Source organism: Protopterus annectens, chromosome 11.part0, assembly GCF_019279795.1.
Source record: "Protopterus annectens isolate FY-2018-M chromosome 11.part0, PAN1.0, whole genome shotgun sequence".
In the NCBI taxonomy this organism is placed as follows: Eukaryota; Metazoa; Chordata; order Ceratodontiformes; family Protopteridae; genus Protopterus; species Protopterus annectens.
This window is the reverse complement of record NC_056745.1, coordinates 271,090,916-271,116,788: the sequence shown is the minus strand read 5'-3', so window position 1 is coordinate 271,116,788 and position 25,873 is coordinate 271,090,916. Positions and strand designations below refer to the sequence as shown.

At 41.6% G+C, this 25,873-nt stretch overlaps 1 protein-coding gene across 1 annotated transcript in view; it reads right to left on the bottom strand.

Moving 5' to 3' along the window:
- PAH (phenylalanine hydroxylase) overlaps positions 1 to 25,873 on the bottom strand; it is a 733,016-nt gene that overhangs the window by 47,990 nt on the left and 659,153 nt on the right. Inside the window, exon 12 of the mRNA XM_044087738.1 lies at positions 25,725 to 25,840. Within this exon, the coding sequence (XP_043943673.1) occupies positions 25,725 to 25,840 (116 nt within the window). The remainder of the gene's footprint in view (positions 1 to 25,724; positions 25,841 to 25,873) is intronic.

The window sequence follows — 25,873 nt, the reverse complement described above, 5'->3', positions numbered from 1 at the left end:
CCCACACATCAACTACCAACTATGGCCAACTCATTACTTTCCAATGCCCCAACACAATTTTCCCATCAAGTAATGAAACTAACCTTATTCTTTTCAACATTAACCTCAGAAGTTTCTGCAGCAAAATTCATGATGTCCATGCATGTCTAGACTTTTACTTCCCAGGTATTCTAATCACCACTGAAACATGGCTAAAACAAGAAACAACTGACGACAAAATTATTCCCCCAGGTTTTAACATGCTCATAATGGACAAAAATCAAAAAGAGCAGGTGGTATTGCTATTATATATAAAAACAGCTTAGAAATAACTCCAGCCCATCTAAATATCCCAAAATTTAATAACGCTGAACTTTTTGATTGCATATCTCAAAATCAACCAAATGAAATCTATATGTTTCTCAGCAGTACACATCCCACTACACAACAGCAACAACATTACCACAATCAAAAAATAACCTACACTGGATATCTGGCAACATCTCCAGGAAACCTTCATCTTAGGTTACCTTAATATAGGCTGGCAATCCATAAAACGCAGCAACCCCAAGGACTCTGTTCACCTATTTGGCTTCACCCAACTAATAAGCTCCACCACAAGAATCAAGAAAATCAGTAACTGAGTGTCCACACTGGAGTGGATATTGACAAACCCGCCCCATAATATAAAATATTCTGTTTGCTTACCAGATACAATATGTGACCACTTCCCTGCCTACGTAATCAGGCAACAACATGGTTCACCCAAACGAATACTCTATAAACAAATATGCAGTTTAACCAGATTTGACAGAGACATGTTTACTATAGCCCTGTCCCACTATAAATGGAATATGCTAAGAGTAATTCCCCTAGATGAAGCAGTTACTCACGTCAATTACATGTTCTTAAAAATACTAAATGATTAGCATCAGTTAGGGCAAGAAAGGTAAAATCTTACAGTGCCATGGCTGACAAAAGTGACCAAACAGCTCATGCTGCAAAGAAATAAAGCAAGGAAACAATAGTGTAACAATAAAACACAACATACCTACCAAAAAATTTCGATATCTCAGAAACCATACCAAGATCCTTGTTAAATCTGACAAAAAAAATCATAGGCTTATAGGTTCATAGGTTGGTACTAGGCTATTGGCCCAAGGGCCTATACAAGCCTAGCCATAACAATTCCCTGGCTATTTCTTCCCTGGACCCCTGTCTAGCAGGGTGACTAACATGATCCCTGGGGTGAATTTCCTTTCTCCCATCCAATCATCAAGGTTCCTTTTGAATGGAGCCAAAGAGGTGCTCTGCTTGACATGTATGGGTAGTCCATTCCAGAGTCTGGGGAGTCTCTGGGTCAGGAACTTATCCCTCCAGCATGTTTTGTTTATTGTGATGACAAGGTTTAGATCCCTGGAGCGTGTGACTCTGAGGGATTGGGATTTCTTTAAGTGTAGCATGTCCAACAGCTCTGGGTTTGACATGGCCTTGTATATTAAGCAGTGATTGCATCGGAGTAGACGATATGCAACAGAGTATAGCTGGAGTTTTTTAAGGTGGTCAGCATAGGGCATCTGCTTTAGGCCTGTGATTCTTTTAGTGAGGTATTTCTGCGGCCTTTCCAGTTGCTGCAGATATCTTGAGAGGTACATACGAAATGGGGCGTTGTGTTCTATAATGGGTCTAATGAGGGATGAGTACAGTGGGACAATGACCTCCTTTTTTCTGGATGAAAAGCCCTTAGTGATGAGGTGTGCCACATAGAAGGATTTCTTGACTGCTGTGGTGATGTGGTTATTGAAGGTGAGACCACTGTCCACTTGTATCCCTAAGTCTCTTATCACACTTTCGGTGTTTAGTGTTCAGTCAGCTATATGGTAATTCACAGGTACATGTTTTTTTCCCAAAGGGGATAACTATACATTTCTTGGCATTGAGCTTGAGCCCATGGCTCTGGCACCAAGCATCTGTTTCTGTAAGGCCCTTTTGTAGAGTATCGACATAATTTGGGAATTCATTAATGGCTCCCAGTTTGCAGTCATCTGTGAAATTTGTTAGCCAGAGTCCCTTAGTGTTGGCCTGTACTTCAAAGAAGTAGATGCTAAACAAGAGAGGTCCCAGGACTGAACCTGAGGTACTCCAATCATTCTTATACTACATTAATCACCAGAAAAAGAAACAAAACAAACCCAAGCTCTTTTGGCCCTCTCTAAATAAACAGTTACACCATGGCCATACCACTACACCATGTGCTTACACTTCAAACAACAAAGAATTCATTGCCACTTAGTTCCACACTCATTTTATCTAGTCAGTTCTATCATTAATCAATGACCATCTCACTTCACCCTTCCAAATTCCATCCATTCTCAAAAGCAACACACTGTCTTTTAATTTTCATCTCACCCCAACATCAACCATAAAAAATTATTAGCCAAGTTAAAAACAACAACTTCAGCTACCGATAACCTTCCTACTGAGTTCCTTAAAATAGGTGCAGAAGCACTAGCCTTCACTGTCTCCATTCTAATCAACTTATCAATAACTGAAAACTATGTCCCATCTGTCTGGAGAAAATCCATTACTATACCCTTTCATAGAGGAGGTACTTCAACAGAGTTAACAAACTACAGAGCTATTGTGATCGTATCACGCTTCTCTAAAATCCTTGGGAAGTGTATTTACTCTCAGCCTATGAAACATATAACCAAACACAACCTCCTCTCCATCACCTAGCATGGTTTCAGGCCCAACCACAGTAGTACAACTGACCTCTTCAACTTCACCAACATAATAATCCAATACAGAAATGAGGGCAAACTTGTTTCTTCACTTTTCATTGACCTTTCCAAAGCATTTAATACAGTGTCCCACCAAAACCTCCTCTCTAAACTTGAAACACTAGGTCTCACTTACCCCTCCCTCTCCTGGTTCCACAGTTGTTTATGCAATTGTCAGCAGGCAACTAAATGGCAAAAATATCTTTCAGCATTTCAACCGATCTCTGTTGGTGCTCCCAAAGGGTCAATGCTTAGCTGCCTTCTATTTAATATTTTCATAAATAAACCTCATACTGCTGCAACACTTTCATATTTCGTACACTATGCCGATGATTCAACCCTTATCTGCTGTGTCCCATCCATAACAAAATTACAGGAAATCACTCAAAAATGATTCATTGACATTGAAATATAGCTAACAAAATTCTAATTTGCTGCTTAACACACACAAAAAAACTTATGCTATTTACTCCAAAACAACACCTTATTACCTCAAGTAATAACACAAAAATAGAAACCATAAACCAAACAAAACTACTTGGAGTGATAATAAATGACAAACTCAAATCTGATCACCACATACTTCATTCCATCAAGAGAACTCACCAAAAACTCGACTCCCTCTGTAGGGCTAAACAATACTTGATAGATCAAGCAAGGCTGACCTTAGCAACAACATACCTACCTCTGTCTCTGTTATTTACTTCCCCTGTTCTTACAAATATCAATACTATGTATAAAACTAAACATGCCTCCTCCTGCTACTACAAAATAGCTACATTTGCAACCCACCAACCTTATAAAACATCACTGCCTTGCAATAAAACAATTAAACTGGCTTAAAATCCCAAGCTGGTTGACATAATCACAACTAATCATTGCCCACAAACTATTGTACTCCAGACAAATGCCATGCATTACAAAATACTCTGCTGTACTAGTCACCTACTAGAGAACTTCAGTGTTGCAATAAACTTTTATTATGTACCTGTAAGGCATTCAACACTGCTGGAGACTCTCTCTACTTTCATTATTTGTCAGAACTCTGGAATGAAATCCCCCATAGTTAAAACAGAAAACTTCAATAGTTTCAGAACTTTGCTTAAAAGTACAGTTTTGTACCTACAATAAATGTAGATGGTCGAGTGTTCACACTGCTGCAGTCATTACACTTTGGTTATCCTGCCATCAGGCGGTCCCGCAGTTGGCCAGAGTTCCAAAGTCTTGGTCCGGCATCAGCTGCTGTCGCTTCTTCCCTGACGTCAGTACGCCAGGGGTATATAAGATGCATCCGACGCCATTTTCTTCAGTTTTTCTTGCCCCAGATGTCAGGTGCCCCCAAGTAGGTAGGCAATACATATTGCTAATAAAAATATACATATAAAATAAAAACAATACCTTCAGTTACAAACAAATACACCACAAAGGTTGTATAGGATAGAAAGGTATAGATAAGACCAGCTAGTTCAGAGGGGATGGAGGGAGGGTAACCTGGACTGCAGCAGTGTGAACACTCGAACATCTACATTTATGGTAGGTACAAAACTGTACTATGTTCATCATGTTACACTGCTGCAGTCATTACACTTGGGTAGAATCCCAAAGCTAAGGTTGGGTGGCTGGTCTATAAAGAGTTAGGATTGGCTATGAGGCCCTGCAGTGGCAAATCCTGCTCTGGATTTGGAGTAAAGAGGCAGGTGGTAATGCTTGGTAAAGGTGTGCACTGAACTCCAAGTTGCAGCCTCCAAAATTTCCTTGGTAGGTACTCCTCTGAAAAAGGCTGTTGAAGTGGTTGTTGCCCTGGTGGAGTGTGGCCTAATGTTATTTGGGACTGACTTTCCATGCTGTGTGTAGCAGTAATGAATACAGTGTCCTATCCATTTGGATATAGTCTGCTTTGAGATAGACTTGCCCTGTGATCCTGCAGCATATGCTACAAACAGTTGCTCAGTTTTTCTGAAAGCTTTTGTTTTGTCCAAGTAGAAGCGTAGTTGCCTGTGTATGTCCAAATAATGCAGAAGTTTCTCCCCCTTGTTCTGGGGGTTTGGATAAAAAGTTGGCAAATGGATGGTTTGGTTAAGAGCCACACTAGATACCACCTTTGGCATAAAGGTAGGGTTTGTCCTTAAAGAAACCCTGTCCTGATGAAAAATTATAAAAGGTTCCACTGCCATTAATGTCTGTAGCTCTGAGACTCTTCGTGCTGAAGTTACTGCCAGGAGCAGAGCTGTTTTCCATGATAAAAATTTTAGATTGGCTGTATTGGCTGGCTCAAAAGGTGGCAGGGTTAGTTTTTCCAAAACAAAATTGAGGTCCCAAGTTGGTGTTGGTGCTCTCCGGGGTGGTCTTATGTTTTTAGCCCCTCTGAGGTACTGCTTTAGCAAGGGATGAGAGAATAAAGGAGGATCCGTGTTATAATGTGCTGAAATGGCAGAGGCGTGGATCTTAATTGATGAGAAGGATAGGCCTCTGTCCAGCATCTCAGTTAAGTATTGTAAAATCTGAGGAATGTTTGGAACAAGAGGGTCAAGGCTTTGAGCCTGGTTCCAGATGCAGAATCTCTTCCATTTTTCTAAGTAAGCTTTCCTGGTGCTAGGCCTCCTGGCCTCCAGAATGACATCCATAACAGCTTTAGAGAGAGGTGTTGCCTGTTTGACTAATGAATCTGCCATGCAGCCGGGTTTAGGGTTTTGAGTTGACCATGCAGGATCTGATTGTTTTGTTGAGTCAGAAGGTGTGGAATTTGAGGCAAAATCCATGGTGGGCCTTGAGCTAAGTTCCTTAAGATAGGGTACCAGTGCTGGCATGGCTAGTCTGGAGCAATCAGGATCATCTGTGGTTTTTCTTGTCTGTTTTTTAGGAGTACCTTTGAAAGGAGAGGTAGAGGCAGGAAGGCATAAACTTTTAGGTTTTTCCAGCTGAACAAAAGAGCATCCACTTTCCATGCTTGTTTGTGATAAGTCCTTGTGCAGAATTTTTCTAGTTGGCAATTCAGTGGGGAGGCAAAAAGATCTATGTCTGGGCATCCCCATTTTTGCGTTACCATGCTGAAGATTTGTGGATTCAATTTCCATTCGTGAGGGTCCATGATATTTCTGCTTAGATTGTCTGCCAGAGTATTTTTCTTTTCTGGCAGGAATTGTGCTTGCAGGTGAACTTGATATGTTAGAGCTGTGTTCCACAAGGTCATGACTTGCCTGCATAGGGGATAAGAACAAGTGCCCCCTTGCTTGTTTATGTACCACATTACTGTGGTGTTGTCTGTCTTTAGTAATAATTGTCCTGGATGCAGAAGGTCCTTGAAAGCTGGTAGGGCATTTTGAACAGCCAACATCTCTTTTTGATTGATGTGAAGATGCATCTGGTCTGTGGTCTACTTGCCCTGAATGCATTTTCCTGCCATGTGTGCTCCCCAGGCGTAATCCGAAGCATCTGTTGTTAGAGTCTGCATGGCTGTGGGTAGGGTAAAAGGCTGACCCTTGTTTAGGTGACATGCCTGTGCCCACCATCGAAACTCCTGTTGTAGGCAGGGAATCATTGGTATTACTGCTTCTAAACTGTGAGAGTGTTGAGTCCAAACACTTTTTAGGTACCATTGTAATTTCCTCATATGCAGTCTGGCATATGGTATTAGTAGTATGCAGGATGCTATGAATCCCAGGGCCTGCAGAATTTTTCTTGCAGGGAGATGGGACTTTTTTTTTGCCAGTAATTGAAAATATTGAGTTAGTTGAACTTGTTTGTCTGGCGTGAGGTAAGCCATCTGGGCCGTTGTGTTTAAGCTGGAACCCAGGAATATAATCTGTTGTGAGGGCACTAGTTTTGAGTTCTTTTCATTTACTGTGTACGCTAGAGAAATTAGCAACCTTTTTACAAATGCCAGATGCTGTAGAAGAATGTCCTTTGTCTCTGCTTGAATTGGGCAGTCGTCCAAGTATGGATATATTTGAATTCCTTTTTGTCTGCAAAATGCAATTACTGGTGCCAGGCACTTTGTGAAGACCCTGGGTGCAGTAGATAAGCCAAAGGGCAGTGCAGAGAATTGGTAGTGCATTGGACCAGCTTTGAATCTGAGGTATCTTCTGCAATTTTGTCTGATAGGGACATGCAGGTATGCCTCTTTGAGGTCCAGAGTAACAAGCCAAGTCTTCTTGCCCAGCATGGGTAGAAGCTGCTGTAATGTCAACATTTTGAATTTCGGAATATCCAGGTAAGTATTTAGAATTGAAAGGTCTAGTATGGGCCTCCAGGCCTTGTCCTTTCTGTGGACCAGGAAGAGTCTTGAGTAAAATCCTTGTCCTTGTTCCTGTTGTGGTACTTTTTGAATAGATCTCATGTCCATGAGGGCTGAAATTTGTTTTTGTGCCTCTGCCCATTGATTTTGTGGCAGGTCTGGCATTCCTTTTAGCCTTGGTAAAGTATGAAAGAGGAACCTGTAACCTTGAGATACAATATTCTGAACCCCTTTGTCTTGGGTGATTGTTTGCCAGTTTTGAGAAAAAAGTGCTAGTTTTCCCCCTAAGGGGGCTTCCAAAAGGGAAGCGCTTGGCGTACGAAGGGGAAAGTTATTGTGACTGTTTCCTGTAAGGTTGAGATTTGTCCTCACCTCCTTTTGGGGTTGAGGTGCCCCACTGTCATTGTCTGTTTGAGCCTTGTGGTTGAGATCTGCCTTTTGGGCGGCTGTATCTGCCTCTCTGTGGCCTGTCTGACACTGGAAAGGACCAATTCTTTGTTGGCCAATTTCTGCTAAATCGAGGTGGCTGTACTTGTAAGAAATCCTTGACTGTTTGCATAGATTTAGCTTTATCCTCCATTTTCTTTAACACCTCTTCTGCCTTAACACCAAACAAGGTATCATGTTGTAAAGGAGCATCCAATAATTTTGCCTTAACATGATCAGGTAGACTCTGTTCTTTTAACCAAGCATGTCTGCGAATCACAGAACCTGTAATTGCGGCTCTACAAGAGGCCTCTAAAGAATCAAAACCACATTGCAGAGTATGTTTCCCCACCTGTTCAACTGCATGCAATAAATCCTGCATTTCTTTACAATCAGGAGCTTCTGCGCTAGCAAGTATTTTCTATTTTAACTGAGCCATTAAATATTGTTGGTACTTAAGCATGTGAAACTGGCAATTTAAAGCTCTTACTGCTAAAGTTGCAGAAGTGTATACCTTCTTCCTCCATCTATCCAAAGCTCTGGAATCTCTGTCAGAGGGTACTGGATTTTTTGCAATGGAAGCCTTAACCCCTTTTGGACCCTGGGAAATAGTTTCTGGGTCAGCAGAAGGGTTTTTATAAAGAAACTTGTGAGAGTCAGGGACTCTCTAATACCTATCTGGCTTGGTTGGTGCGGTGGGCAAAGAATCAGGAGATAAGCTGGATTCAGAGAACACATCATCCACAATATCTAGCACAGGAGGAATAGCCAGGGACCTGTGCTGGGGCAGTAAAAAGAAATCCCTGAGCCTTTTCTTGGATTCTGAGTAATCCTGACTTTCCCAATGGAAATGCTCCCTCATGGTATGTAACGTTTCCCCAAAAGAATAATCCTCAGGAGGAGAGGCTGAAGGGATAGATTCTTCAGCATCAGAGTCCTCATAGGGGGGAGAATATACCTGGTCTGAAGAGGAATCAGAGGAAATGGAAACCTAATCAGAGGAATCATAGTCTGTATCCTGCCTATGCCTTTTCTCAGGAGGGGGATGGGAGCTCCTGATTAGAGTAATGAGGTCTTCGGCCATTTTAAGCATCTGTTTCTTAGGCATGGAGGACTGTCCAGGAGAATGCTGTACTTGTTTCTTTGCGTTTGATGGTACTTTTGTCTTGGCTGTTGTTTTAATGGTAAGTTGTGAAGGTCTGAAAACACCCTCAGAAGCCGATGCCTGCTCAGCGGCTCTGGACCCATCTGAGGGGTTAGTTTCCATAGGCCCAATACCTTGAGTTTCCAGAGGCCTAGTTGTCTCCATGTGAGAGTCGGAGGCGGCCTGTGGCTCCGATGTAGCGGGTGTCAGGGGCTGCGAAAGTGCCTCACTGAGAACCGGCAACTGCCGACTGGCCTAGAAGAGGTTTTGTCGTCAGTTTTGGACCTCCGATGCCTGTCTTTATCCTTGTCCTTGCATTTTTTCTGTAATGCGGTCATCGGTTGATCCGACGGCATAGTATAATTGAACCTTCAGCCAAAGTAGTGCAAAGCAAAATCAAAACGTCTTTTTATAGTGCGTTTGTTAAATCTAGCACAAAACCGACAACTAGTGACGTCGTGATCAGGGCCTAGGCATGGAATACAGTAAGAGTGGAAGCCCTTATGAGGTATTTGCTACCCACAAGAAATACAATTATCAACTTTTTCTGACATCGGTCTGAGGCAAGAAAAAAGTTTCCCCAACGGGGTACTTAGCTTTATTGAAGACTTCGGATCTGAAATTCGACTTCGAAAATCTCAGGAGTCGGCCGACTGGCACTTGCAAACTGCTTTTGCTTTGGGCACCGCGCGGCAAGAAAGACTGAAGAAAATGGCATTGGATGCATCTTATATACCCCTGGTGCACTGACGTCAGGGAAGAAGCGACAGCAACCGACGCCGAACCAAGACTTTGGAACTCTGGCCGACTGCGGGACTGCCTGATGGCAGGATAACCCAAGTGTAATGACTGCAGCAGTGTAACACGATGAACATCAGTGCATCTGGCTCTGTTTTGTCCTGCTCACATGGCTACCTTTGCTCAGATTACTTTCCTCCAACTCTTACAGCCACTTTGCTTCCTGATCTGTTTGTACTTCATCGCTCCTCCTCATATGGCACTGATTTCCTAAACTCTTCCTTTTCTCACACCCCACTAGTAACTACAGTTCTTCCTCTGTCCATTTATTTTCCTGCTCATTCCTATAACTTCTTCTTTCATATCTCTTTTTTTTTTCCAAAAAACATTTTTATTGTTTTCATTACAAACAAACATGCAAATGTACATATAACAAATACAATAAAAAAAATAACAAAACGATTTACAGTATTTACATTCATCCATGATAAGCAATCATTTTATCCATGAGAAGTTATCAGTATTTGTTCCAAAGGTTTTCCAATTTTTTGCCATGTTATTTTTTATGAGTAATGTTATGAGTTCTGTAACAGATGGTCTGCAGTTCTTTTTTACAAACAACTTTTGCTAAATTAATAAATTCTTTAAACATCAAGCCTTGTTTACTTTTCCAGTTCAAAGTAATAACTTTTCTGGCAATTGCAAGAATTGACCAGAGTATTTGTGTCTTTTTGAAGCTACATTCTACTTATCTGTCTGTAAATTATTACTAAACTAAAAAATACCCCAGTTTTATCTTTTCCCTGCAGCCTTCATGTTATAAATACACACGTTATTACTGTATGTTATTTGTCTGTTCAATAATTAGCCAATTTATGTTAATTTCTCCCTTTTTGTGTTAAAATGTTATATTCATGTAAGAAATATTTAAAACTTATTGTTAAAATCATGTAAAATGTTCATGTATAGATTTTTTTATCCTGCAATTATATATGTACAACATTGTAGCATTGTGGCTTAAGAGGAAGGGTCTGCTGTAGCATGGCAAGTGCTGTCAATATAAGAAAGAGGGGGTGGGGTCTGCATATTTTATGGTGATGTAAATGAGTGCAGAAGTTGTGTGAGGCAGTTATTGGGTTAAAAGAGAAAGTGATCAATACTGTGTTAAGCAGGAAACAGAGTTTGTTGTTTTTTTTTGAATAGGGGGATTGAATGATTGATTTGTTGATCAGAAGTTAGTTAGGCTAGCTGGGCAGAGGTTATTTATTGGTGGTGGTGGGGTGAACAGATGAATAGAAGGAGTTGGATCAGGATTCTGATATCTTTTCAGAAGCAAACTGGTAGGCTAAACATAAGCAATACACAAAGAACAATTATATAAGCAATACACTTCACATTGGAGTATGTGGAAAATAATACTCAGTTTATTCCTCTTAGTGCTTTGGACAAAGCTTTCACAGGGAGTAAACTATTCACAGAAACAAGAGCATTTCTTAAATACAACTCCATATTCAGTAACAATTTCAATTACATCTCTAATCAACCAACTTAAGGGAACATACACAAAGACATAAGAATCCAATTAATTTTCTTTTTTTTTAGTCAGCATAAATAGCATATGAGAAATCATTACTTACAATAAACTTTCCCAAATAATATCTACCCTCTTGGTTGCAAAGTATTGTATTTTCTAAGATTAAATGAATTTCAAGACTATTAAGAAATTCACATTTATTGCCTCCTCTTGCAGTCATTACTTCACCAAGGACTACAAAATGCAAACTATATACTTTGCCTTCATGCATCTCCTTAAACTGGTAAGCTACATTACTATTTAGATGGCTACCTCAATTTTTTCCCAAGCTAAAAACCCAAGCATACACAATGCAAGACAATACCATTTAATGGTTTGCATGGTAAATGAGCTACTTTCTGATTCTATAGCTTATTCTCTATCAGGACACACTTTCTTGTATGCTCTTTACCTCACTTCCTGTGCCGTGGTCTTGTTTCCTCTCCTGTTAGCCTCCTCATATGTTGCTGTGTTTTACTGGTCAGCATGTCCTTTGCTTATTGTATACTACTGTTTTTGCTGATTCCAAGTTAAGTGCCCAAGGGGTCTTCAATGCAGCATGTACAGCCATTCAGTTCAGTGATCAAACTGAAGAAGTCCTTACATGAAGCACTACTGTCATCTCCATTCAGTACGATAATCAGTCCACTGACCTGCTTATGACCTATATGTCCAGTTAGAGAAGTGACACCACTGATAGATGCATGGTTCATGTAACATGACAAGAAACCTAATGATTTATTGCATCTCAACTTATCCCTGATGCAACTCATCAAATCAATGATTTTTTTTCATTTGGCAGCATTATTCTTTCTTTCTTTCTTTCTTTCTTTCTTTCTTTCTTTCTTTCTTTCTTTCTTTCTTTCTTTCTTTTTGCAACAAAATACTTTACTACACTAAGCCATTCCCACAACAAGAATATGTGGTGTAGTGAGTAATGTTGTCATCTCCCAGCAAGAGGATCTCTGGTTTGATCATCGTCTCGGGTGCCTTTTGTGTGGAGTTGGCATTCCCTCCCTGTGTTTGCATGGGTTTCTTCCAGTTACTCCAGTTTCCTACCACATTCCAAAGACATGCATCTGGAGTGTTTCCCCCAGGCCACTGCTGAAAATAGGCTCTGTCATAGCTGAACTTTCCCAATCAACAACCATTAAATAAAATTTGACATGCGTACACAAACATAAAATATTTGTAACAGCCAATGAAGACCAATGTAGATACAGAAAATGGTACAGTCCACATTGTTATACCTAGCCAAATTATGCCAGATAATAGATCTCTTAGATAAATTTTTGAGGGCTTCATAATTTTCCCTTAAAAATCAATCCAGATGCCTAATTTATCCACATATACTAAATTACTAGCAAAGTCTGGAAGAGAGAGCTCCAGCTGTGAAAGATCCTTCATTACTCCTACAATATCATGGGAATGTTGGTGGGACAGTGGTTTTCCATTGTTTAGTAATACTTTCCTTTGCCACAAGCAAAATTAAGTTCAGTAGCATAAAATGTGGTGAATGGGGGTTCTTTGGAAAAATTACTCCAAGAAAATATTCAAACATTTTAATTTGTACTTGAGAAGACAATCACAGGGATTCAACAAGCAGCCATGCAGGAATAAGTTATTCCTGCATGGCAGGGACCTTTCCTGTTCAGCATGGCAGTGCGCCATGCATATGTATGAAGTCGCGCTGCCATGCTCTAAAATGAATACGGTTCCGTGTACGAATGCAGGGGGTGTGTGTGAAAATACACACCCCCTGCACTCCAGAATTGCCTTTTGGCAATTTAAAATGAGCGAGAATGCTCGTAACACCCCCAGCCCATCAGGATAACAAATCTGGTCAAAGCCATAAGGGACAATCGTCCCTACCAAGACAAATGTTGTTAGAATAACACATGTAGCATAAGCACATAGTGCACACCTCCCAACCCATCAGAGTAAGGAATGTGGACAAAGCCAAAAGGGACAATTGTCCCACAAAGCAAAAAGTTGTTGATAGAATAAGAGGTTTAGCATTAGCAGGGATATTCTGAAGGATACAAATAAAATAACACAACAAATATTTTTTTTAAACATGCAATAAAGTTTAAGTGTAGCTGCATGGGTGTGCCTGTTGCTTAGCTATGCTTAGTCCAGCTTAAACAGCACAAGAAGCTAAATAGTAAGAGACATCCAACATAAACAGTATTTCAATAGGGTAATGGTAAGCATGTACACTTTGCAAACAACCATTCCTGGTTTGATCCCCACTATAACCAATTTGCATTTTACATGCAAAAGCAGTACATAAACATTTATTTTTATAATTATCTACTAAATAACATATATTTGTTAACCAGAGTACTGTATTAGGTCCAGATGTGAGGTGTCAGTTTAATAAAGTTGTGAAACCCCCGTATAAACACAAGTTCTACATACAGTATAGTCACACATGAACAAATGTAATGAAAGCACATTGGGGGATGTCAGGGACAGTAAACAAATTTATAATATGTAATGAATGATGAATCAATGCCATACAGCATATAGTCTATAAAATGAAAAATAAGCAATGCTAAGCATTGCACAGCTCTGCTTACCAGGTACCCTAAAATGCGTAATTGTGTAAATATGACTGCTAAGCAATGAATAGCCCAGCTAAGTGGATTTGCCCATTGGTAAGCAGTGCTGAACCTGCCACTTTAAGCACTGCCAACCTTAGCTAAGCAGGTTTGCTTATAGCTTAGTTCAGCATATTCAAAACCATCCAATCATGTCAAAGGGTGGGAAATTGGCCATATTTAAACCCCACAGGCAGGAATACAACTCAGAACTGGTTGCAGCTTCCCACTGTAGGCAGTATGGCAGGAGTTGGTGAGGGCATGCACTTCTGTGTGCAGCACTGGGTCATACAGGACTCCAAGGTCATGGTAAGACTCCTGGTACAAAACCATGATGAAAGACTGCTGCAGGGCCAGTACCAAGGCTCTCAATATGAACTGGAAGTCTGGGACCATCTCGCCCATGATCTCACCAGTGCCACTGGTATCCCTCGGACTGGTGAGCAGGTCCAGCACCACTATGCCGACTTGAAGCAGTGAAAGAGGGAGCTCTTGGATAAGTGGGTCCAAGAAGCAAGGCAGAGGGGTGATGTCCCAGCAGTGTGTAAGTACTCATACCAATAACTGTTTACTAATGTCCAGCCTGTGTATATGATGGATAGGTATGCCTAAATATTTCTCTATTTCCCTTACAGTTGCAGCTGTGAATCACAGTTGTGAATCAGGAAGCCCAAGCTAATAGGTTGCAAAGGCTGCATCGCGAGGTTGGTGAGTAACAATCCTGCTTGTAGTAGTTATACCAAATAAATATAAAGTAGTAGAAAGTCACCTGGCAGTATAAAAACTGTGCATGGGTTGTACTGAATAAACCAGACAATATGACAGTAATAGTCCCATATAGGTCATATTTAAATAAAACTGTAACTGCCTGTCAATAAAGCTCTAAATCCTGGACTGCTTTTGTTTACTCTGGTATTGTATGGCATTTATTGTTGCATTCTCTGAATAGTAATGTTGTGTTAACCACTGTTACCCACACTGTGCTACATAAAAAATGCCTAGGAATGTCTGTATAAGACTGTTGTAAGTACAAGATCAGATTGTACAACCAAGAGAGACTTAGACAGAAAACACCGTAGCGATAGACAGCAATATCCAAATACCACTCTCTGATGAAACTTAAATTCTTGTATTTTTAGCAGACACAGCCATGGTTCGAATCCTGGGAGTGGTAGTAAGCTGTATGCATAATCACACCTCCCAACTGTATACATTTTTTCAGAATGTCCAGATAATTGGCTCATATTTTCTGCCTATTCCTCTGTCCCCCTGGCAAATCAGTGGGATAATCTCAGAATTGTAGTCACTAAATAATGACATATATTCGATTTTCAGAGCTCAAAACCTTCAGAAAATGTACATTAAAACAAATCCTGTCACTCTAGCAACTCTCCAATGTTATGAAAGCAATATTCAAAATATGTCCCTATTTGTACCCCCATGTTGTCAAGTTTTGTCCAGAGTGTGTACATTAAGAGATTGAGAGGTATGTGCATAATATTAACTTGGAATCTGGGAATATGTGTAGAAACAGTCAGGTAGTGTTAAACAAACATTCCCCCCACAGGTCTACCAGATAAGAGACGTACAATTTAGCTATAGGACAGTTGAAGTATACACTGTTTGCAAGCATACCACTGCCCAAACCAAGGCCATAGGATATTGTAATAATACCTGTACAGTAATGATTAGAGCAATGATCTAATTAAAGTTGTGAGTACTGCAAGGACATATAAGTTGTTAATTGACACCCCCCACAATATCTGCAACGATAATCTAAACACACAAATCAATGGATATGTTTATACCAAACCTACTGTTGGGACATATGTCCTATTGTTCAACAAATATTGAAATGTGTTTCTATTAATGCTCCATGTTGAAATACTATCATTGGTGGCCTGTTGCTGTCAATGTAACCTACATGCCATTGTAATGGCCACTGTGGTTCCATATATGCATAATTTCTGTTTGCTATGCAACTTTTCCAAATCTGGTGTTTTAGGTTCCTGGGAATATCTATGCATGCTGTTATAACTAATCCTGGATTGTGTTGACTATTACTAACCCCCATATGTTTTAAAGCTGCAACACCATAGCACGTTTGAGAAGGCTGGTCCCAGCAAATCTACCACTCCCACCTCATCTGACCATGGCACTGGGCCCCAGCATTTCTGGGACCCACCTCTGGACCTTCTCGTCCTCTGGTCCTGCATCAACTTTGGGTGGAACCATATCAGGGGATGCGGCTCGCCCCCCCTGGGAGTGGGCACAGACAGGATCCTGTCACCCAAAGTCAGGTCCGAGAATTGGTGCATAGCGAGCTCCAAAGGGAGTTTGGAGATCTGCTATGCTAGCTTGAGGGCTGCGTGGGGCATTTAGAGGGTCAGCCTGCCGCTCCTGCTCAGCCCCCAGTGCAGCCACCTTCAGGGCCGTGAAGGTGCAGTAGTGACTGCCCATGGGTGGGGACCTCAGTACCACTCTTTCCATTTGAGGATCATGGGTTTCTGATTTCCAAGCACTCTTCCCAGTCCAAGGTGTTTACCCCCCACATGTGTCATATACTGCCCCTGTATGCTGTCTTGTTTCTCTTGTCTGTCTTTCTAACCAACCTACCTCCCCAAATATACCTACTATCATGTTCTGTCTAGCAACAAAATAAACAGCCTGTGACGGTCTTGAACCCAGGATCCTGTACACTATAGTCAAAGCAGTAAACCACTAAGCCATCAGACCTTTGAAAATGTCAGTTGTGTTTTCAAATATATCATTCAGTACACATACTGCATAGTAGTGAGCAACTGCTTTGACTACTACAATTGTTTAGTACTTGTAAGTGAAAATAATGTTGAATCAGTCATGTTTTTATATCTAAATATACACATATCAGATAAATATGGTGGGATACATCTGAGAAGGTATATACAACTCTCATGTTTACACATAACAAGGATATGGATATATACATATATATATATATATATATATATATATATATATATATATATGTATATATGTGTGTGTGTGTGTGTGTGTGTGTGTGTGTGTGTGTGTGTGTATACATGTACATACATATATATTTACAGCTATATATATATATATATATATATATATATATGTATGTATATATATATATATATATATATATATATATATATATATATATATATATACACACACATACATATGTAGATATATATATATATATATATATATATATATATATACATACATGTACATACACACGTATATATTTATAGCTATATTTATATATATATATATATCTATATATATATATATATATATATATATATATATATATATATACACACATATACGTATTATATATATGCGTAGGTTCATTGCTTCACAGGTGTGTAGTAGGTGAATGGGCCTGAAGGCTGTACAAGGCTAGGCAAAATACCTTGGCATCAGGCCACATGACAATAGTCTCCAGTGTGGCTCAGGGGTGTAGCCCTGGAGTGGTCCCCAGGGGTGGGTATTGTATTCACCATCCACTCATCTGGGTTACTAGAGTGGGTGGCCAGTGATGTGCACTGCTTCCCATGTATGTGATCTATATCTCATAACATGGTGAGTGTCTGGGTTGTGCACATGTCCCACATTCATGTTCTTTGATATGTGGAAGTGTACTTGTGGTCTCTGGGGAATGTTGTGTGGACAGATTGTCATCTTCTGATGTAGCATTCCTGACCTCATTTGGTGAGACTGTAACTGAGGTCGTACTGCACCTACATTGACAGCATGATACAGGTATTCACTGGAGTTAGTAGCATCTGCCCATACAGGGTATGTGTATAAGGCATGGTATTCTGTCTGTGGGTTACATTTGCAGGCTCTACAGTTGCAGGCTTCCAGTGGGGAACATAGCAAAACAGCCACTGGAAGTATTTATTTGCCTACTGCTGGGATGGAACAGGGTGCCATGTCCTTTTATTTGCTGGATAACACACACTCAGTCAGGAGATGTAACACATCACTGTACTTTCTGATGTCAGTGGCACTGCTATGGTCAACAGGCATGTAGTCCACTGCAATCACACTGTGGTTACTATCTGTGAGGCAATATGCAGGGAACTACCAATATAGTGGTTGTTACCTAGCCAAATGCGTTTGTGTATGAAACGTGGGTGTAGAGTTTTCTCTGAGTAATAGAAGGGTGCCTGTATTGTTCACCAATCCATAATGTCACATGTAGGGCTATGGATTGTCTACGCCAGCCTCTCTGGTGTTTGACATCTATTGTCCTTGTAAGGTGGACATTGTGACATATACTAGGTCCTCAACATAATAATAATTAGAAAATCCACCCCACAATGGGTCCTGTTATTACACAATCACAGCAACCTCCACACAGGATACTGATAACAGATACACACATACTTGCCAGTACTGAAATTCAAACCCATTCCTAGGTATGTATTGACACTATAGTGTACTGCATGCACCACAGAGTTTACAGGATGGATGTTGTCCCAAAGTGCTTTTAAGGTGAGGAACATTACCAGCCCTTGTAAATACTGGCATTGGGTGATATAGTGGGTGAGAGATTCCAAAAATAACTTTACCCTAAACACACATTTACATTCGCCAGGGGTGAGGGTCAAGCCTTTATCTAACAATTTTTACAGATCATTATGTTACGCATTTACCACATGCACCACTAACCTGCCATGGTTTAGGGTTGGCAATAGGTACTTCTAAGGTGGATGATATCTGCAGGACTGCTAAAGTCAGGCTCTGAGATGTGCACTGGGTGTACATGGGGCCAAATTCTTTGAGGTACCCACATGTATATTTACACACACAAATACTTGCCACAGATGAGACTCAAACCCATACTTGTGTAGTTACTGCTATTACATTGTTCTGCACTTATGTGCACTGGGTGTACATGGGGCCAAATTCTTTGAGGTACCCACATGTATATTTACACACACAAACACTTGCCACAGATGAGACTCAAACCCATACTTGTGTAGTTACTGCTACTACATTGTTCCACACTTATGGCATGCGCCATGGAGCTTAAATGTTGGAGAGTTCTCCACAGGTATATTTGAAGGTGACTAACATCAGCAGCAGAGGTAAAACAGGGGTAAGGGGAGAGTAGTAAATGTGAACGTCCATGATATCAGATATTATCAAAGACACACACACTCTGAGTTTCACAGGTGCCATGTCAGGGATTAGAACTCATACCTAAGTTACCTGTTACACTACAACATTACGCAGTTATTGCACGCTCCATGAAGCTTATAGGGTTGTCCCTTGTCTCAAGGGGTATTTTATGGTGACTGACATCAGCAGCAGTGCTAAAAGAGGGGTAAAGGGAGAGCAGTCAGTGTGAATGTCCATAATATCAAGTATTGTCAAAGGCATACACACTCTCTCACACAAATGCACACAGTTTCACAGTTGCCATCGCAGGAATTAGAACTCCTACCTAACAAGGTATGCTACACCTATAGCAGTACTCAATTATTGCAAGCGCCACAGAGCTTATGAGGCTGGCATTTGTCCGAAAGGTTATTTCCAGGTGACTGACATCAGCAGGCTTGCACACACACACACACACACACACACACACACACACACACACACACACACACACACACACACACACACACACACACACAATTTCACAATTGCCATGTTTGGGATTAGAACTCCTACCAAACTATTTTTCTACACTACAGTATTACACATGTATCGCAAGCGCCATGCAGCGTATAGGGCTGAGACTTCGCCAGAGAGTTATTTCAAGGTGACTAACATCAGCAGGAGGGCTAACATGGGCAATGGGAACTGCAGCTCGTTTGAATGGGCCATAAACCAATCCTCTGGAAACACACACACACAACATTCATTCACACACAACTTTACATCTGACAGGACTGGGTATACAAATGCTAGATGAATACTGATTTGTACTATTGTGTTACACAGTTATCACAAGCACGACAGACACTATAGGGCTGAAGGTTACCAAACGCAATGTCTACAGTGATTGACATCAGCACATCATGTGATATTGGCCAAATGGATGTGTGGTGGGTGGGACAGGCCTCATGATGGAAATCTCTCTGTCACTGTTTGTCTCTTTCTTCCCCACATCTCTGTGTTTGTCCCCACATCTCTGTGTTTATATGTTTGACATATTATAACATGTTGGTCTTGGATATGTGTGAGTATTCCTATCCAATGTGTGTGAAAAGCATGAATGGTGTGCAATGTGGTGTGTGTGCACAGACATCTGCGACTGACATATATGCACAACCCACTGTTGTCAGACATGGGCTTCATTTCTCTAAGTGTAGGAGCATGCCCAGTATTACCTTCTGTATTGAGTATGTTAATTAATTCCAGGTAGGCTGTACTCCAGTCCAGGATTTGGTGTTCTACACCTACAGCTAGCATCCTGTTTCTGCAGGATATCTGTAGATAAGTTGACAATATGGAGTCAGAAAGGGTGAAAGATAATGGGATACTGTAACTATTGTGTCTGTGCTGCTTGTGTTACATGGTTGGTGTTAGCAGAGATATTCAGACATATGTACTGTTTTACTCTGTGTTGTATTATGTCATCAACTACTGACAGCTATACTTATTTGCTCACAGTTATTTCATGGGAAATACAAGATGAATGAAGCTATGTCCAGTATTGTGGTCTGCAGCCTACATATTCTTGCACACTCATGCCATTCTGGAGGGATAGCTGCAGACAGTTGCTGATGGGTCTGTGTAAATGGTCCAGAACCTTGGTACTATAGTGGCTGAGGATCTCCTGCTTGTACATATATCGACGTAACAGAATGGTCATATTCTGCAGTGGCCATACCCCTCAGCTGTACAGATTCACCCAGGTTACTCAGAGGCAGGGCTGATATATCTGGTCAGTTCCCCTTCACATTGTGGTTTACGAGCAGGTTTATAGCCACCCATTACTAGGTTTGCAGGCAGGGGTAGTATGGGCACACATCGGAGTTTCAGACTTCACACACTCCATGACGTCCATGCTTCTACCCCCCCCCCATTCTGTTATTCTATCCTCTTCCTAACATTATGCGAGTGATATCTGAGAAGTATCCCTATAGTTGTCCCTTCATCCCAGCAGTATTTAGGGGTTGGTCCACAGTTCATGCAGTAGGACATGGTGGGCATGCTACTGGGATTTGTCAACATGGCCTTGCATTTGTGTTCTGTAGACTGTGTTATGTTGTTAGTTGCGACCCCTAGAGATGACATACATTGGCGGTACAAGTGAGGCACAGGCCTTTGACAGACGACTGTAATGCATTTGGTAGTGATGCAGGGCATCTGTAGCAGGCCAGTGCATTCTGTCATGCCTACATTCCCAGGATGTGAGCCACTGGATTCCCCTGGGGTGACAGGATAAGCATGTGAGGTGTTAATGGCAATAGTTCCTGTCCATATTAATTCATTGCTCTGGATGCTGGCAGGGTGCTGCTTACAGCTAGGGACACACCTGCACGGGACACTTCTTCAGCATGCTGCATTCTGTGGGTATTCTCATACAGAAGGGTGGGTCATACTGCACTCATTCCCAACAGTAGGGATATGACCTGTGATAAACCTGTGGCTGATGGTGGGGTGAGCTGAGTGCATGTGTGATAATGAAGCTTCTTGCAGCTGACTCACAGACATACCTGGGACATTCCCCTTATGCTGCCTTCCGCGGGGACATAGGCAGTCTCTCATTACTTCATAACTGTGCCTTTTGTGGTGTGCCAGTATTTGGCTAGACTACATCAATATTCCATACTACACAGACAACTAATGTGCTGGTAACCTGCATGTACAATTCCAAAGGTGTGTGTGTGCATTTGACAGTTACATTTTATGTACTCTGTCTAGGGTACTTCCACCTGTGTACTGTGTGTACGTATGGGCCCACATTCATGGTATGTCTATCTTTCAGACGGTGACAGATATTGACATCTGGACAGTGAGTATGGATGACTGCTGAATTGGGTATTGCTGAGATGCATTGTGGTTGGTACTGCAGTTGTCGGAACATGGCCCTGTCATCAACAGTACTGGCCATAGGCTACCGAGATACAATCCTCCATGCCTACATGCTGACCACTTCCACACAATATAGAACACACATCAACCTAACACATGGACCCTTGCATATTGCACACATGCAGCAATCTATGCTGTAAATTTGGCCAGCTCAGGTAATCTGTGTTCCACTGTTATTAAACCCACACGTACATGTTACTACATTTCTATGTAGGATTGTGGGGAGAGTACACCTGACAACTGTAAACATTTGATACTTTGTTGGCTTCCATTTTGTTTTGCATTCTGACCTATCATGCAGACTAGAGGCATATCAATAGAGTACAGATCTTAGGTTTTATTGACCTACATTTCAGTTTCAGACTTCTTACCCTTCAGAACTCACATACAACTGCCAGACCTGTTGTAATCTGTCTGTGTAGGTCTGGAGGGGGGCTGTTCTCCATTGCCATCAATCGGAGGCCTTAGCACATCCTTTCTTTATGGTCATCTACACCTGTCCTGCTGGTTGAGGCTGGTGTTGGGTATGTGAGCCTCACTGACATGCATGTGTGTGTCCTATAGAGGGCCACCACATGTACTGCTGTGGGTTTTGTCACCTTGTCTAGTACTGCCTACTTTATTGACACCAATATTTGTTATGGATTTCATGCTGCCCATATAGGAGTCCACTATCTGCTGCTATCCCATTCAGCCACCCGATTCCCTTGCATGCTCACATTCATACCATAGATACAACTAGCAGAACATACTACTCCATTCATCAATTGATAGGAAGAGTGACTTACCTTGTGGCTGTGCCAGTATTGAGGATGGTGCTGAAGGGCTACCTTTGTTGGATGCACATAGCACACTCCCTATACATGGTAAAGCACAGGTAGTGTCATGTTTGACATTCATTTTACTGTATGTGTGAGTCAGAGAGAGGTGTCAATCCCTGGGACCCTACCGTGTCAGTGTATGTGCTATGCGCTATCTCTTTGCCAATGCCTGGGCATACTGGGCATGCCTCCTTCTGCCTACATGGGCAGGTTCAGGCTGTTCCTCCTCTGAGTCCCTCTGTGCCTGTAATGGCCTTGGCAATGGTGGAGGGCTGTGTGGCCCTGCCCTGTGCTGTTTCTGCTGCAGCTGTTTCCACAGGATCATATTGTGTAGCAGGGCACATACAATGAACATCTGTGTACACATAGCTGGTGAGTACTGTAAGGCTCCACTGGATATGTCCAGGCACTGGAACCATGACTTGAGCATCCCAAACATACACTCAATTATGATTCTGGTTTGTGCGTGTGCCTCATTATGGAATTCTTGTTCAGGTGTGTGTGCATTTCTGATGGGTGTCATCAGCCACGGCTCCAGTGTGTAACCAGCATTCCCCACTAGGTGGCCATATGGGATGTCCCCACTGGCAAATTTCTGGTAGAGCTGTGTCATATGCCAGATGTGGGAGTCGTTATAGCTTCCAGGGCTGCCAGCAAACACATTCAAGATAATGCCCTGGGCATTGTACATGACCTGGCAGTTGATGGAGGGGGAAGCCTTTGCAGTTTATGTAGACCCTACCCCTCTTACTGGGTGGTGCTTTGATTTGTATGTGCATGCAGTCTACAGCACCCACTACCTCAGGTTATTCTGCTATTTGGTGGAAGAGATGCATATTGCTGGTCAATGCCTCACGGGTGTTGAGGAAATATATGTGCTCACCGGCATGTGCTGACATGGCATCCAGGATGCTGATGCCTGTGAGATCCCCATGATATCCTCAGTTGGCCTTTGGAAGGTACCTGTGGCTAGTATTCTTAACCCTATACATACCTTGCTATCCACTGGGATGGGTTCCCTTCTGTTGGTTCTGTGCGTGAGGTGTAGCAGGCACAGCTCAACAATTTGCTGTAAAATGTCCCTGTCCACCCTATAGCACTCCACTATCTCCAGCTCATGTAGCCCCTGGTAGGTTACCCTGGATCTGTACACTCTTTTCTTTATTATAGGTTGGGCGTCAGCATTCACATCCTCACTACCCTCAATCTCTTCCACACATTGATAGCAGCCCCTAACATTTTTGTTAGTTTTATCAGGTAAAATTTCCCTGTCTGTGTACACCGGTGGTGTAGAGTTTGTGGGAAAAACCAAAGTGAAAGGTGTTTGCATAGTTTATAATAGTGTGCTGGGCTGGGCTGCTGCCTGTGTAATTGGCTGATTCTGATACATTTCACCTGCCAGCTATGCTAGTTCTCCTTGATTGCCTTCCTACTGCTGTTTTCCCTTCCCATTGCCTTCCCGTTTAAGCCCTAAGGTGAACTGCACTTACCCAGTGCTCAGATGTGAACAGAGCTGCTATTTCCTGTGTTTTTGTTTTTTGTTTGTTTAAAACCCAGTGCATGGGGCACATATCAGTTTAGGCAATGTAAACACTGCTAGGCAGCCTCAGACACCCCCTTTTAGCTGTGCTTAGCTAAGGACAAACATGGGTAAAAGAGCTCCAATAAGCTTATGGCATGCATGACACTCCCCTTTATGTGGTCATCTGCCTCTTATACCATGGTGTTGCTGCACCTACACGGTCAGGTGCAAGTTAACACTGAGAGGAAATCTGTGCTTTAGTATCAATCCCCTAATTTGCATAAACCAGAATGCTAATTCATAGTTACCACACTTACACTGAGCCCTCCCACTTAGCAACCACTATTCCCTGGTATTGTTGTCTTATGCATGCCATTGACTACCATGGCAAAATGCTGATTTGGGTTTAAAAGCTTATTTTCAACTTTTTTTCTTAGTTTTGGCCTGATCCCATTTGCGCACCACTGCCCTATGCTTAAGTGGCTGAAATTGGCCAAAAAATAAATAAAAGTTATTTTTTATAATTTTGCAACTATTTCCCATGCCAGTGGCCATATATCTGGCCATTGGCATGCCTACGACATTGAATACATGCTTTCTTTGGAGCTGTCATGCCTCTGTTTTGTAATTTGCAGAAATGCATTCGGTTAGTAACCAAATGCATTTCTGCAGGTTGCACAATGCAGGTTACACTATTCCTCCCCAGCCGCAGTGGTACGGTGGTAGCGTTGTTACCTCACAGCAAGAGGTTCTTCCGTTCGATTCTCGGCTTGGCTTGGGAGTGCCTTCTGTGTGGCGTCTGCATGTCCTCCCCGTGGTTGGGTAGCATTCGAAAGACATGCATGCATAAATGGGCGTGCCTTCGTTGAAGGTTGGGCATTGAGCTGGCACCTCAGCATTTCGTAAAAATCTACTACCAATCATTAGTGGACCAGAGTTCCGCTGTGGTGACCTCTTACCAGGAAAAAGCCGAAAGACAAACAACAACAACAACAACACTATTCCTCCACAGACACCTGCCTGCTTCATGGATCTCTAATTCACCTCATTTGCATGTTTTTTCAGCAGCAAATTGGGTAATTAGCATATAGTAGTGGTGTCTGTGCAGGAACAATGTAGGAGCTCGTGCACGTCCCAGGAGCTCGTTCCTGGATCGCTCGTCAGCCATATTGCGTGCAGCAGCTCTTGCACTATTCCTGCATACCGGGCAGAGCTTGCTGAATCCTGGGGCATATTTTAGCACACTCTTTGCAGGTGGTTTCTAAAGCCATAAAAAATAGGGCAGACCCAAAAATGTTCAGCAAGTTACCCTGTTATCAGTAGTACACCTCCAGCAAGATGGAACCCCATTATGATACATCTGTCTAAATTTTAATTGGACTATAAAAATATTTGCACTTACACTGACAACCAAACAATCTAAATTTATGAGATCTCTTGGCATAGCTTGGAATCATCCATACTCTATCCTTTATGCTACTGTCAATTTGTATGTTCAACAGTGTTTTCTATGCTTCGCTGACAAAGACTCTAATATCCTATACAGGAAAGAATGAGTTTTTAAAAGTTGTTTTCTTTACTTTCTCCTACATCGTGTAACCAGAACTTTGTTTATAGAAGCTGGAGTGTGTGGAAGTACAGTCCCCCACTACATCCATAGCAATTATTTTTAAAAAAGAAAACATTTTCTTTTTGATGAGCTCTGATAAGTTCAGATAAGATAATTCATTAGGAAGCCAATGTGAAATTAGCATGACATTAACACACCACCCTAAATAATATGCAAATAAGTAACTTTAATTATCATTATTAATAGAAGTAAACTTCTTACCAGAAATATTGTCAGCTAGATTCTTCAGCTGCTGCGCATTGTCCAGGACTTCAATACTTTGTGTATATGAGTTATATCGAACAGAGAATGGCATTGGAATTGTTGATGCAAAATTCCTGTTATGAAAGTGAAGCAGATAAAGTTTCCTT